The sequence below is a fragment of the Brachionichthys hirsutus genome, chromosome 3 (genome assembly GCF_040956055.1).
Source record: "Brachionichthys hirsutus isolate HB-005 chromosome 3, CSIRO-AGI_Bhir_v1, whole genome shotgun sequence".
NCBI classification, from domain to species: Eukaryota; Metazoa; Chordata; class Actinopteri; order Lophiiformes; family Brachionichthyidae; genus Brachionichthys; species Brachionichthys hirsutus.
The window spans coordinates 10,232,747-10,248,337 of record NC_090899.1 but is presented as its reverse complement, the minus strand read 5'-3'; the positions used below and the strand labels follow the sequence as shown (position 1 = coordinate 10,248,337).

The following is a 15,591-nucleotide window of genomic DNA, read 5'->3' as shown; positions in this document are numbered from 1 at the left end:
TACATATCCCTAAATTATGAAAGCACATATATACATACAGTACAACTGACAGTCACATCATGCAGTCACATGTCAACTCTGCACCAACTGAAATGAAGTGGATGCTTCTGTTTAGAGTTGTACAGTAAATCATGACAGAAACACAGCCAGCGGCTTCTAATTCTAATACAGAATAGAGAAAGAAAAAGATGGCCTCCATGAACATATCCATACTGAATAGAAATGATCACTTTATACGTTTCTGGACTCCATTCAAACAAAAGGTTGTCTGAGGTCTTGGACGGAGACTAGGAATCAAAGCAGACATCAAGACGTGCTAACTAAGTAGCGGGGACACGGTACGTGTCCAGAAACAAAGAAGTAAAACTTGATCATGATCCTACAAAAAGACATCAATAGGAACTGTAGGAGAAGGTGCATCATTAAGACTTTTGGACCCGACTTGAATTAGACTCTTGTACAATGTGTTAAACACAAGCTGGGCCCTTTTCACACTGCACTGCAGACAGGTCTAGTGCACGTTGAGAATAAATGCTTAAGCATCATTTGGTGCTTGATAACTGATCAAAAGCAGAGGTAAATAATCATGGCTGAACATAGTAACTAGTTGGATGTTAACTCCGCTATGGCATCACAGTCAGAGTACAAGACTACTTTTAGAATCCATTTGCTGACTGTGCAGCAGTGTAAAAAGGCCTGTTCTTGCTCATAAACTAGAACTCGTGTTGCTGTTGTTGTTGTTGTTTACACTACACACGGCGCAGTCGAGAGGCTCCTGTGGTCAGAATACAGCTACACTTCACTTTTACTTGAGGCGCTGCATTCACACCATTTCAAAGATGATACAATTGTCACATCTTTGTGAGCTGAATCGCAGAGAAATGTCTTGCACAGAATAAAGTGAGTGTGAGCTGACCTTGGAAGCCCTAAAGGTCGAGTCTGCAGGAGGTGCAGAGTGTTTGAAAAGGCTGGAGTTCCCTCAGTGTCCTGCTTTTACACAAAGATCAGACTGAAGCAAATGACATTTCCTGCCGTGTTACCTGCGTCATTTTAACACTCCTCTTCAGCAAGGCCTTTGCTTTCGTTAGACCATCAATACACCGGGAGAATATTAATAAATGTAAAGTGAGAAGTGAGGATTGATCTAACTTAAGTTTGGTTCAATGCCCAATAATCACAAGGGACTGTTAGAAAAGAAACCATTTTAGTTCAGTTATTTTCAATAATAGCAAATATGAGCAAACCTCACGGCCAGACACATGTACGTTTCTCCCATAAAAAGGATGTCCACAGTTTAATGGTGTTATAAAAAACATTTCTCTTCACACTGAGAACAGCTTTAGTTAATAGTGCTGAAGCCTTGTTAAGCTACGGTCCTCTCAAAGCAACACTTCATATGGTCACTCCGCCTCTCACAGGTCTGCTGTCCATTCACTGCAGACTGCACTTAGTCAGCTACTTCAACTGTCTACTGCTGATTAAGAGTGTGCTGAGATTCTCAGCTGAACCTGTATTTTCCTGGAATAAAAATAAAAAGATAAATTGCATAATGGGTTCAGTCGCCACTGAAATAACTCACACATACCGAAAATAGCATTTAGAAAAATCGACATAAACACAGTGAAGGAAGAAAAGCCTGATCTGGTCGTATGTTAGAGTTCAAGTACAGTACAGTGATCCTGGTCTCATTAATCTACAGAACTTGCAACAAGTACAAACAAGATGTTGGATTATTAAAGGAAGAGATTTTGGATGCACATTTTTGCAAAGAAATTCTGGGGCTTGTTTTTTTCCTTGCTTTTTTTTTTTTTTTTAAGTCAATTATAAACAAACATTACCCTAAATTCTCAACATTCATTGAATCATTACACTCGATAATCATCAGCCCTGAAAAGTTGATTATATTAGAGTAACTGAGGGGGAAAAAAAGATTTGAAAGTTGGAAGCTCTTTTAGCACAGTTTGGTTTACTAGGTGAGAAGATGACAAGAAAAAGTGTTGCTATCATTCATTCTATCACAAACAGCCAGGTTAGATTGAGTTTGACATTTTACCTGATACTACAGCAGGTCTGATTTGTACTTTGCATTCACATGACCTGCAGGCGCAACCTCTAATACAAATAAAAATATATTAGTTTGGTTTCCTGATGGAAAACATGAGGCTTACAGACATTTCACACTCATATTAAAATAAAGTCTCTGTCTGCCTCTTCCCCAGAGTCGGACGACTTCTTCTTGCCTGCCGCCCTGTCCTTCTCCGGGTTCAGTGACTGGTCCTTGTTCTTCATGGAGCCGTGATCCTCTGAGTTGGTACAGAGAGGACTGGGTCGCTGAAAATTGTCTGACACACAACCACCCCTCACTGGAAAAATAAGACAGAGAGAGAGGATGGCATTAGGAGGTGAATGTCATCACAGAAAGGGGGAGAAAAGAAGAGCCAGAGAAGGAGAGGGAGGAAGGAGAAATGACACCTCTGCCTTCAGATATATCGACTCTGATCCTCTTCTCTGGTTCAGTGTATTTCTGGAAACCTTCCCTTCCCACCATAAACCCCATTTATGGATTCAAAAATCAATTTGATTCACTTTTACTTTTGGTGTATAAAGATACAAAGAACAATTTATAACCTTTTGGTGATGACCCAGATCACGGTGTAAATCAAATTAGGAGGGGAATGAGCTGCTCGGTGGAGGTCTGCGCTCTCTGAGGGCTTTGTTATTGATATAATGGGATGTTTGGAATACACCTCCAATCTGTCCTCAATGCATGCTGGGATGTGACTACTTAAAGGTGATCTTGATTTATGAATGAGTTTGCATCTGGGGACATTTTGTAATATGTACTTTACTTTCAGATGGGGGGGGGGGGGGTGTCCTTTCTTAAAGCCATGTCTTCTGAAGTGTTAGAACTTTATCAAATCAAAAAAAAGAGGAAAACATTTTCTTCTTCAGGTAAAAGAAGGTCGCAAATGTCAGCTATAAATGTTAAAACAGTTAAGTGTAGACAATGAACAACCCCTGGGCTCATTAAAGATCAATAACATCAAGCTAAGGAGGTGGCTCTTGTGACCTGGCTTGATCACCATGGTGATTTACATTACTCAACCTGAGAATCTTATGTTCCAACGTCTGGACTTAAAACTGCTACTGAAGAACTTTCATTAATTCCATTCGTGGAGATGTTCTCCATGAGACGACCAGCTAAGGGGACGCATGTCATATATGCAAACCCCTGAGTCATATGAGTGCCACTAAATGACACAAGTGCTTCAGGTAACACCATCAAATACTCGTAATAACCCACAAGTGATTACTGAGTCTTTTTGTTTGTTTTTTAATCAATAATCTGACATAATGTACATTTAAGCAGAGCTGTGCCTCTCACCATCCTGAGTGCTTTTGTTAGCAGAGCCCCCTGACTCCAGACTGGATTGATCCTCTTTGTCTTTCTCTGGAAACATCCTCTTCAGCGTAGGAGGAAGAGATGTGACCTTTGGAGACACAGAACCACTGCCGAGGGAATCTGAGCTCTCATCTGTTGGTCCAGAAAACAATTATTAGAACCTGAAACTAATTTAATCTCATCTGTCAAACAAGCTTACAAAAACCTAATTCACAAAAACACCCAATCAATACGTTTTGGAAGATAAAACTGAATCCGATCGCTGTTGGGACGTTACCTATGCTCCTGCTGGTGGTCATTGGCTTCCGTGGGATGGTGGGCCGTGCAGCCAGGATGGGCTTTGATCCCTGTGGCACATGTGGTTTTGGACTCACCAGTCCCCCAGGAGAACTAGAGGTGGACGTAACCCTGGAACGAGGGGCTGGTTCTGTTTTGGGCTCAATACGAAGAGAGGTCTTTTCTGGAGAACCGGGGTCGGATTTATTTATCAATCCGGCGGGAGGCTTGCTTTCTGCAATGGCAGGCTGGGGCTTTGCTGCTGAGGCCGGTGAGGTAGAAGAAAGTCAAATGAACTGTTTTAAAGTGTATAAACTGAAAGTGACACTGACAGAACCATGAAAAACACGCAACACAATAAGCTGCAGGTCTGCGCGACGCATATCGTTTTAAAATGTTAAGTTGTTCCATGTTGTATTCAACAGAAAAACAAACAAACAAACAAACAGCTCACCTGCTGCGTTGCTCTCAAGCCTGTCGGGACTGGAAGACTGAAAGAAGACCGACAAAAAATTTTTTATAATGCAAGTGCAGACTAGTAAATAAAGATGTCTTCAAAGACACGCCACCGAGCAATGAGGCGCACCTCATCAAGCCATTGACATCATGATTCCATTCATTGCTCTTTTCATTACCTTTTCCTTCTCTGGTCTTGGCCCTTCTAGTTTCAGACTGCTCCCCCTCTGCTGCCATGGTTACCTCCCTGCCATGACTGTTTCTAAATTGACTTTGTTTTTGTTACACCATCTCCTATTGGGTTTAATCGGCGTCCTTTCCCGTGCTAGGTTGTGTAGAACCATCACAACACATGTCCCTGTCTTTCAAATATCTTTGTGTCAGCTTGTTATCTTCAGGTGTTTCGGTGCATTTATGGATAAACGGTCAGATCCAGATCATTATTTTCTTTTTTTGCGTCAAATAACAGTGCGTCTTGTCGATAACTGCTCGGCTTTAGTGGAGGTTCCAATTCTAGACTTTGACTAGAGCACTGAATCAATGTGTAACACTGCTGAGCAACACTTTACCACAAGGTGGCGCCATTAGGATAGAAAATGCAGCACGTAAAGCTAAACTCTGTAGTAGTGACCTTTCCCAGAATGCTCTGTTCATTTCACACGCACACGCACACGCACACGCACACGCACACGCACACGCACGCACACACACACACACCTGGAAGGCAGCCAGAACAAGCAGATGGCAGGAGAGGCTTTAGTGGTTCTGATACAAGGGCAGAAAAAAACCCTTAAAGCTGCAAACACAGTAAACCTCTTACTCTATGCACACTCCCAGTCCAGTAACTACACTGGTACCAGTAAGGCATCTAGTGAACACACATTCACCTAACATACATGTGTGATTAATGCCATTCCCTCAATCACACCATGCTATTTTTTAATCATCTGTGTTCCTTTGAAAATAAGAACATCTTACATAAAAAGAGGGATAAAAAGAACAGTGCATTTAATGAATTTAAAGTACCGGTAGGTGAAATATTTCCATATTTGTCCTGCTGACAGTGAGACAGAATTTGCCCATCAGCCTTCTTCATTCTGTCCATTTGCTATCCATGCTTCATCTCTACTCTGCACTCCACTCTTTAATATGCTCTGTTTAATTGTTAGATAAATCTGCGAATGTGTTTATCATTAATTCACACTAATTCACCAATGTATAGCAGTAGGTATGTCATGGTTCTCTTTAACACCATGTATAATCACTTCCGTCATAATCATACTTATAATCATACTTACGTATAATCCTTGAAGAACGGTACAATTGTATCATTGTTATATGCTGACTAGACTGTGCACTCTTTGTCTCTGTTCAAGGGTGGAGGCCTCATGTCGGAGGCGTGTGTGTGCGTTTCATGCTGTACCCATTCTTATCTGTGAATAAAACTAGGTGTGGGAGAGATGCTCGCTGAGAATCGCAGGAGGCGGCTCATGAGCAGCATCCATTCTCCCTTGCTGAAAGAAAGAATACTAGTCTCGTTTCTTGCCGCAAGTCAAGTAAATGATCATTGGTGTTTAGTCCTGAGGCTTGGGTCTGATTTTCTCTCTTTTACAGTGTCACAAACCTGACATTACTATAAATAATTTTATTGCAAATATATCACTCTATGTCCATATGCAAATCAAGGTTACTTCGTTACTTTGGAATGAATATAAGCACCAGATCCATGTTGATGGAAAACTTGAGATGAGGACATGTCGATGTTGAGTCGAGTAAGAATGACCTCTCTAGATCACTTCCTATCTCTCTGGAGAGACGCCTAACAGATAATGACCAAACAAAAATGCTGCCGAGGCAGAACATGTTACAATGTGGAGTCAGCATCATCATTGTGCCCTTTGTTCTTCAAACCAATCCGAACCACATCTCTGTCCCCTACTAATTTGTTCATTAAATTGATTTGTACTATTTAAGCTGAACTTTTTCACCTTGTGTGCTCTCCTTTCCTGCTTGGCTTTCATTTCTGCCAGGAGGCCGCTGCCTATCATCTGCAGCCCCGGATACCTCCTGCCTCCCTGAGGACTGCCCCTGCCGTCCGAACTCTCCCAGGGCTCATCCATGGAGTCTGGGGTCCTCAGCTCCTCAGAGCGGTCCGAGCTGCTGCTGTAGTCTGTCGGCTGCGACCGGCTGCAGGGAAGAAAGTGTTTGTGAATCACAGGACAGTCCAGTGAGAATCACACAGCGTTAGCTGGTAAGTGATTCTTCTGGCTTAGATCATCTATACCTGGACTTTGTCTCTGGCGCTGGACTCTTTGCTGCCGTCTTTGGTGAGGAGGGCTCCTCTGGGATGCTACAAGCTTGCGCTGAGGCCAAAGATGCAGGGGATGAACCCATGGCTGAAAGGGTTGGCTGGTTTTTTTCTGACTTATCAGATTTATCTGATTTAGAGGAACGCTTGATGAGGTTCAGGAATCCTCCTTTGCTCTTCTTCTTCTCTCCTTCCTGAGAGTCTGAACTCCTCAGGCAGCGCCTGAAATAAGACATAGCAAGGTATAACGTGACAGACGGAGACAATATCATATGAATGCGTATGACAGTTTTGTAAAAACTGCAAAAATAGTGATACATTAAATATGAATCCTTACTTTTGATTCATCTTAGTGACTTTCGTAGAGAAGAACTCATCCACGCCTTCATCCACCCTTCCCATGAGGCCGTTCTGCTCCCCATCCTGAGATGGGGCACTGCTGATTTCCTGAAAGAGGAAATTGAAGAATCTTAGTTGTCTGTGGACTGTTGAAAGTGAATCAAAGTAAGCTACTTTTTGGTCCATTCATGTCTTGAGCTGAACTCCCTCCGCCTTCAACACTTTACTCACAGGTACTTTACTGGAATGTTTTTTCTTGTTCCGGCGGGGTCGCAATTTGGTGAAGTGCTGCAGCTTTTTTTCCTCTTCGGATGGCAGCTCCACCATCATCCCTGATGCATGGTGCTCCAGCTTTGGCAGGGCACGCAATGGAGTGGGTGGAGTTCTAGATGAAGTGTCCTCCACATGGACAGGGACATCCTCAAGAGCTTTATCCAGGTCAAACTCCATCTCTGTGTGCAGAACGTTCATCAAGATGCTTTAAAATTGATATATATGTATTGAATGTTCTGGCATCACCAGTTTTAACTATAGTGTTAGTTAAATATAATTATTTGAAAGACCAAATTATAAAGCAGAACAATAAAGCGGGATGTGATAGCAATTTAATCAATACCCTAACATTATTATTTAATTTTTTTTTTTTTGATCGTCTTACCAAAGGCACGAGACACGGGCCGAAGCATTCTGCTGTGGATGCTCTTCCTCTTGGATTTAGGAGTCATCTGAAAGAGAAGCAGATATTATTGTAAGCATTATAATGGTCATCATTCAAAGGAGTTAAAAAGTTACAAATGTAAGGATCGTTCTTTAAAAAAACAACATCCTGTAGCATAAATAAACAACAAATAAACACAAATACATTAAATGTGTCTCTTTCCTCTCTGGGATTATTAACAGTGGTTTAATCGTAACTAACAGAATTTATAATCTGAAATGCTGCTCTGTCCAAAGATGTGCAAGTGTAAATATCCTTGTCGTCAAGCTTCTTAACTGCGTTAAATGTTTGACTCGCACAGTATGCAGAATAAAGAAACAGAAAATTCTCATGTTCAAATATAATCTGGATCCTGAAACACAACATTTAAGAGAGTAGTTTATTTATGAAAGAATATACATGAATTTGACTGAGTCTTTCTACATGGTTAGCATGTATGACACATGCTCCATATTAGACTGGACTGTGATCTACATTCACAAGATGGTTATGACAGACATCCATTGGAGAGAAGCAGTGAAATGTGACTGGATGCATTCGCAAATGATGCTTTTTTTAGTATTTGACAAAAGGAGGCTGGTTGAACTACAAAACCACAGGACAGTCAGCTGCAAGACAGGCTGCAGACACCGAGAGAAAGAAGAGGGACTGAAAGGAAAGCTTAGAGGGACAGTCAGAAGTACTTACGGTGCAGCACAGAGTCTCCATTGAGCAAAGGCGGAACGAAGGAAAGATGGGGAAAGAAATTGAAGAAGGAGAAAGACAACACACAATAAGGCCTAGAGAAGATAAAATGAAAGACAAAGTTGGTGATGATTATGCCAAAGAAGAAGAGGTCAGAGAGGAATGCAAGATGAAGACAAGTAACAACGCTGAGAGACAGGAGAACGTGGAGGTTTCATTTTGCGTCTACCACACCTCACGGGTGACAAATATATTTATCTTTTCAAACTCATTGGTTTTTAAAGTGGAAATGAGTCACAGGTTAGCCCTGTAACATCAAGCGTGTCATATCTGATATTGTTTGTGAGGCATCATAAATGGTGTTGTTTCCACACTAGAATGCCTGATGCAGTAAAACTAATAGATCAAAACTGATATACGCAAAATTGTATTTAAATTAGTCATTTTAGGTTCAATAAACACTTCAGTTTTAAAAATATAAAACAGAGTTTTGCTTTTTGGCTCAACTCGCTGTCCAACACAACGGACAGTTCAAAGCCCACGTCACTGTGGACGCCGCCACGATCCGTCGGTCAATCTCGCACTCACTTTTTAACCTCACAGGTGACCAAAACCCAACTCAAGAAACTCAAACTGTACCTTGAGGAACGCAATGATAAGCTTTCCCCAGATCCCCAAAAAACACGGATAGATTGGGCAAATTCCCATAAACCCTCCAGCCGCCCCCGCCCCCAGCAAAGGTATACAGCTGGGACAGATGAAAAACAAATTGTTCCTCGTGGATCGGAGGTTTGTCTAATACTGGAATAGACGTCACCTCACCTCTCCTGGAGGTTAAAGACCAATTTGACAGGGTCAAGAACCAAACGTTCCAAACAAACCCTCACTGATCATTTAGATCTGTCAGGTCTATCCAGAAACCTCCCTCACAATCTGATCCAACTCACCACCACGCAGTGATCAGTTAAATGCTGGCGGGCCCCTGCCCCAGGCCTTGCTACTGGGCAGGGCCCCAATAGCCCTCTGGGTCAGGTACATGAGCCGATCTGATGCAATCAACTCTGTACACATGAAAGTTTGATCATCTTAGATTCACCACACATTTGTCGTTATTAAGTACACATATACCAACAAGAAAAACCAGCGATACAAGCAACATTAAAATACTGTTCATGTCATTGATTATGAGGAATGCTATTGAGATTAGCATTAAAGTCTTTCTTCAGGGTTTATTTCTTCCAGTAGAGGCTAAAATTAATTGTTGGTGTTTGTGGAGTTGAGCTAATTAAAACGTGGTGTGATCTGGACTGCATTAACGAAAATCCGATGATGAAACTATCCGACAGAATTCCCATTGCATTGCAACCTACCATGCATGTTTCCAGATCATCGAGCCTCTCAGCCTCCAGGATCTCAGCTGATGCCCGTTTGGGAATCTTCTCCGGGATGTCCATGTCCACAGACTCCTGCTGCACCAAGGGACGACCTCTCAGCACCAGATGGTCTGCCTGAACGAATGAGACAGGATAAAAAAAAAAAAGATGAGGTGTTGCAGGAACAAGATATGGGTGCAACAGAGGAGGAGAGGAAAGATGCAGAGTGTGGTAAAGCAGGTGGGAGACAATAGATTTGGAAAGGGATACATTATGGGGGCAGGATAGAAGGTAGACAGAGTGAAGAGTAAAGCCTCTTTAGCGATTCCCTTTAGAACTACAGAAAATAAACACGCTTATACTAACAAGCGAGGTGACGAGACGTGAAAGGCTTAAATGAAAGCTGAAGCTAAATGATGGCCATTGAGAATGAATGAATCCGTGAGCCAGTTGACAGATCTGTTATTCATACCAGAGTGAGTTGGGCAGTTGAAAGAGCCTCCAGAATCTCATCTACGATGTGATCAGACAGGAAGGAGGCCAGGCTCAGCTTCACCTCACTGGAACCCAGAGAGGCAGCAGATCGGGGATTTACAGGCGAACATAACGACAGAACCATCTTAGTGATCTTCTAAATCCATCGTTACAAACGCACAAACACCTGATCTTATTGATAATATCCACCCCCGACTGCTCCAGGAGCGTTTTGGAGACAAAGCGTTTGGGTACGGCCATCTTGGCTGAGCTGGCTTTCATCAGCTCAGAACGAAGGCTGCCCCTCTTCATCACATGGGGGCACAGAGACTCTGCCTCATCCACCATCGAGTCCAGCAGAGTCTACGAGGAAGGAAGAGTCATCTCTCTGAATTAGTTTTAAAGCTGACAACCATCTCTCCGTCATCTCTGGAGGTGCGGCCTTTACCTGCAGCTGTTGGTCCATGACAGTCGCCACCTCTCCAGCCATACTCTCCAGTTTCTCCTGAATGGGGCCTCCTGACAGGCTGCTCACCTCCTCTCTGGCAGCTGATCCGAGGTGGTAGAGTTTAGGAAGCAGCTGAGGAGACATGGAAGGCAGGATTATAGAGACAAATAAAAAAAAAGGTGTGGGAGACCACTAAAGTACGGATGTATTTTTCTTTTTTTAAAGTGTGGTCCCAGCGTAGTAAAGAACATTTGCCCTCACCGTTTTAGAGTTCCTGGCATCTTTGATGAGGTTCTCTGCTGCTCTAACGTCCTCCAAGATGGCGTCAGTCTCCGAGTTCCTCAGAGAGTTCAGGTGGTCCTGGACCTTCACACAAATCCGGTCAATCATCTGGAAGCAAGTAAGAAAGGAAAGACCAAATATGCGTTACCTTTACTGGACACAGTACAATGTTACTGTAATTTCCCCATCTACCCTTATGAACTGTTATGGATGAGGTCAGAACCAAAACGATCGTGATGCATAATCCAAAATCTGTGTGTGCGTTTGTTACACACCTGCTGCGTGGTGGTCGTCACGATGCCCTGCTGCAGACGATAGGCCTGCTCCTGCTGGTATTTTCTGGTTTCATGGTTTCTGTACAGATAATTTTCAATCTAAAAAGGTAAAAACACAAAACCTCTGTCATGATGATAAACACAACTGATGATGATGATGATGTGAAACTGTAAATTGTCAAATTTAGAAGAATTTCTAGGCCATCAAAATAACTCTTGACTTGCTTTTAACAGAGCGTCCTCTGTTTTCTCGGGGCTGGCCTTTAGAGCCTGAGAGGCATCGATGATGGGGATGGGCATGAAACGGATGCTGAAGTTCCTGATGAGCAGACACCCAGTTCACATTAGAGGAGGAGGACAGAGGCAGAGACAAGCAGCAAGCTGTGCAGGCATCATTAAACATGAAGAGGCGTATTTGTACACACACGTCGCCTGATGCAACAGGATATATGGTTTACAATTCCACTCACTGTACTGATACAGTCAAGACAACACAGTTGGGGTATTCATTTATAATTTACAAAATATTTTATTGAACTGTGACAAGCAGTGCTATTGATATGGTCCAATCAGATGAATCCTTATGTATCCCTATGATTACACCCATGTGAACCAACAACCGCTGGGTGCCGAGTGTTAGACAGACGCCGTGTTACCTTAAGTCACATACAATATTCTGACGGCTCCCCATGATTAATTGAACCCTATTAGTATTTGATAATCTCTCCTCTCTACTGATAATCACACATACTCTCCACTTAATATTTGGCAGGAACACTTCTGAAGAATGTCAAAAAAAGGAACACACACACAGCTAAACAGAATAGTGCATTGTTTTTTCAATAATTCAATAGAGACTCAGAGGGGAAATGTTCTGATGGGAAAGAGATAAGCAGAAAAGATGAGACGATGCACAGATGTGTCCCAGAAGCAAATTTAGTGAAATGCGTATTGAATGTCATTTCATGTTCACACACAGAATATTGAACATTCATGACCACGGACAGACGAGACTGTTTAAAAATCCAATTTATTCTCTCTTAGTCTATTCTGTTCTCCTCTTTTCTCTTTCCCAGCATCTTCTCATCCACCATTTTTTCTTTGTTGATATCCTCCCTGTGTTTTCACTCCTTCCTCTCTCCCTATCTCTTCCTGTCCAAACACACGTTCCTCCTGCTGAGCACAAGGCCAAATAACATCCAAGATGAAACTGCTCTCCACTCATCCATCCGTTCAGATGCGATCAGCACACAAGCGGATGTACATTTTATACACACTGCGCTACTTACTTCTCCAGAGCAGCTGCTACGTCTTGGAGACCCTGAGGACTGGTGTTATTCTTATCCCAGATCACAGTCCTGCACAGAATAACATGAAGTGATATAATTCAAATGCTTAACAAGAAGCTGCAGCACAGTGGCTCATTACAAAATTATTTATGAATTATTCTTGGTTAGGTCTCCTCGTAAAAGTAATATTTTAAGCATCTGGCTTGACTAAAAGACATTTGCATGGGTTTCAGTGTCTGCAGAGTGGAAACTGGAATGGTGTCAGTATTTATATAAATTTGCATTCAGATAAACGTGCATTAACTTTCTTATTGCATTTGTCAACTGGAATGATATACTACTGGCTATCAACCCATTTTCATTCAGCATTATAGAAAGTCTGTTGTCTGCTCATGTAAAAACGAAGAAAAGAAAAAACAGATACACTCAGATTCAAAAATACTAAATATGCTTTCATTACAGTGCTAACACGAAACACTACAAAATACTTATACAAGTAATTACATTGTATCAGTGTTTATTACCATGCTTATACTAAATGTCTGAGCATCTTCTTGACTCTGGACATCTTCTCACCTGAGTTTGGAGTTGATCTGCAGAGCCTTGGCCAGCATCTTGGCTCCCATGTCCCCCATGGCATTCCCACTGATGTCTAACCTGGTGAGTGTGGAATTGCTGCCAAGAGCATTCAGCACGATGGTCAGATCGCTCTTTAGTTTGGAGTCTGCTAGAGACAGAGAGGTGAGGGCCTAGGGGGGGGGAGGGGGGGGGCAGAGAGAGTTTGTGGCAGAGATAACATAACATCTTCCAGGTGCTAAAAGCGTAAATCCTTTATAACAATTTTAGTACTTCTAAAAATGCCAAAGCTAATATGATTTAAATATCCTCGCCCAGCTGAGATTCCTGGCAACCATCCTCGGACAAACACTGAGGCTGACGGCATATCATCACTGATAGGAGAAACTCCTAAATAATGACCAGTCCTGATTTTAAGCCAGTAAAGACTTTACTCGAATTCCAGAGGTTTTTAGTGCCAATCGCAGCTTTTGACTCTAAAAGATCATCCAAGAGTCACTTAGACCTGACCCTCATCTCAACCACTAAAATATGCAAACAATAGATAAGGTGGTTTCAACATCACTGTATCATTTATTTATTATTTATCATTTATTTGTGTCTAAGTCTCAGCATCTAAAACCTTAACAGGAATTACAATAGATAATATTTTGAATGCCCTCCTGTGGGAAACAGAGCAAGTAATAAACCTGTTCCTGAACAAGGATTCACTCTGAAAGAATCTCCAGTACAGTAGAAACAGATCCCTATTGCTGAACGGCTGTCATTTTTCCAACAGCTTGATGAGAACGAAAGAGTCTCCTGTCTATGATTGAGCAGCATGATGGAGAGAAGCGCTACGTCTGGTTTCCCACCACAGGAGAGAAACATTGGAAGCAGCACGCCTTGAGTCCATCCAGTAGTAATTACAATTGCCTCCCAGCCACCCTGATGCTCTCTAATTAATCTCCCTATATCTTTTATTAATCTACATAAAAACAAATTGCAAAATTAATTGCGGTTTAAGGGAGACGATGTCTTGGTTAGAAAGAAAATCCTGGAGTTTGGGCTTCACCTTTTCCAAGAAACCAATTAGGACTCCTGGAAGTTACTGACTAAAACCAATACAAATATTTGGACAGTAATTCAATAGGTTAGCTTGTTCCCCTGGTTCAGCTTTTGACTGGAGCTTTATTTCTTGTGCAACAAAAAATGAGAGCGATAGCATCATCCTTTTAGAGGAGGAAATTCAAAACTCACCGACTCCTCTTCTTGAATCATGTGGACGAGGCTGTCCAGCACCGGGGCAAGGTTTCTGAGTCCAGGAGAAACACAACAAGGAGAAACGTCTCAGTTACAGCACGAAGCATAGTCTTCTCCACCCGCTCATTATGTATTTGTACTTCCTATGTTGTGGACGCCAACATATGGTGAAATGTGTTTTGGCTCGGTGCAGTGAATGTGACACGAGTCAGGAGTCCACATCAGACTAACCGAGCCACAACCAAACCCAACCCAGGCCTAACCACGAGGGATTCCCTCTCAGCCCCGAGCTGAACACGTCAGCTGTGCACGTTCTCCACCCCGGCATTCTTACTTGGACTTGATGTTATTGAAGTTCTTGCCCAGAGAGAGATGTCTGACGGACCGATTCTTGGCCAACCACAGCAACAGAGTGTACAGGTCTGAATCCAGGCCTGGAGAGAGAGGGGTGGATCAGAAATGAGAATAAAATGCACTCATCGGAACTGGTTTTGTTACTTGCTGATGACAAGTTTAGGGTTAAAAAGATCAATAACAATAGGGAACAATAACCGTGGAAGCTGCCTTCTCACCGTTGTCAGAGATGTCCAAGCTGGAGATATTTGGGATCTCAGCAATACAGCCTTCAAGAATCTGTGAGCCTCCTGACCGCATCTAAAGAGGCAAGAGGGCAAATGTGAAAGATCAATCATTGATAAGTTTATACATGCATTATAAACCCATCAAAAAGTATTTACAAATGCTTCAATTGTAAAAGCTGAATGAAAAACATGCTAAAAAATAAGATGGATCCCACAAATCAGCCCTTCAAATAATAATGATGAGGTGTTTAATATTTAGGGTGAGCCCACCGGTACTTACACAATGGCCAAGCTTACCGCGGCGTTAGGTGGAGAGGACAGCATGTTAAACTCACACCGACAATTAGAGGCACCAACACACACAGATGCTTAATACCTGCTCTGCTATTCGAGACACACACTCACCAGTTGCACACACAGTCATCACTTTGCATAACATTTTAATCAGCCCTCTCAGCTTTGGCCTTCCTCCACTAAAGGGTTCATTAAGACTTCAAGAAGGATGGAACACGTCATTTTGAGACTGGCGAGATTTCTAAAGGAACATTCAGTTGGTTTCCTGTGTAATTTGTATTCATGTGATATCTTTAGCAATCCCATTGAATCTGTTGAATCTGTCTTTCTGCTTGAGCAGAGAAGGTGCGTGTGTGACAGAAAATTATGTTATGCACATCTCTCCCTCCCCGCTGTCTGCCAAGTACTCCATTATGCAGCATCCTGGCGTATTGCCGGGTTGTCAAACAGGATCCTAATGTGATGATCTTATTGGAGCACTAAAGACTCGAAACTATTAAAAATATATATATATATGCACCTAACTTGCACAAATGCTAGAAAGATAGAGAATAAATTCCTGAAATCAAAAGA

The 15,591-nt window shown here is 42.3% G+C and overlaps 1 protein-coding gene across 1 annotated transcript in view; it reads right to left on the bottom strand.

Annotated features, from left to right (window-relative positions):
• Positions 1-2,181: 2,181 nt before the first annotated feature.
• Positions 2,182-15,591, bottom strand: part of LOC137911622 (F-actin-uncapping protein LRRC16A-like) — a 41,050-nt gene continuing 27,640 nt past the window's right edge. Inside the window, exons 18-38 of the mRNA XM_068756008.1 lie at positions 14,716-14,797; positions 14,478-14,577; positions 14,141-14,195; positions 12,902-13,074; positions 12,326-12,394; positions 11,262-11,355; positions 11,037-11,135; positions 10,741-10,869; positions 10,480-10,611; positions 10,219-10,394; positions 10,030-10,117; positions 9,555-9,692; positions 7,441-7,507; positions 7,014-7,234; positions 6,781-6,890; positions 6,420-6,665; positions 6,124-6,322; positions 4,134-4,170; positions 3,681-3,938; positions 3,386-3,535; positions 2,182-2,363 (exon numbers count right to left, since the gene is read on the bottom strand). Coding sequence (XP_068612109.1) covers positions 2,182-2,363; positions 3,386-3,535; positions 3,681-3,938; positions 4,134-4,170; positions 6,124-6,322; positions 6,420-6,665; positions 6,781-6,890; positions 7,014-7,234; positions 7,441-7,507; positions 9,555-9,692; positions 10,030-10,117; positions 10,219-10,394; positions 10,480-10,611; positions 10,741-10,869; positions 11,037-11,135; positions 11,262-11,355; positions 12,326-12,394; positions 12,902-13,074; positions 14,141-14,195; positions 14,478-14,577; positions 14,716-14,797 — 2,805 coding nt within the window. The remainder of the gene's footprint in view (positions 2,364-3,385; positions 3,536-3,680; positions 3,939-4,133; positions 4,171-6,123; positions 6,323-6,419; positions 6,666-6,780; positions 6,891-7,013; positions 7,235-7,440; positions 7,508-9,554; positions 9,693-10,029; positions 10,118-10,218; positions 10,395-10,479; positions 10,612-10,740; positions 10,870-11,036; positions 11,136-11,261; positions 11,356-12,325; positions 12,395-12,901; positions 13,075-14,140; positions 14,196-14,477; positions 14,578-14,715; positions 14,798-15,591) is intronic.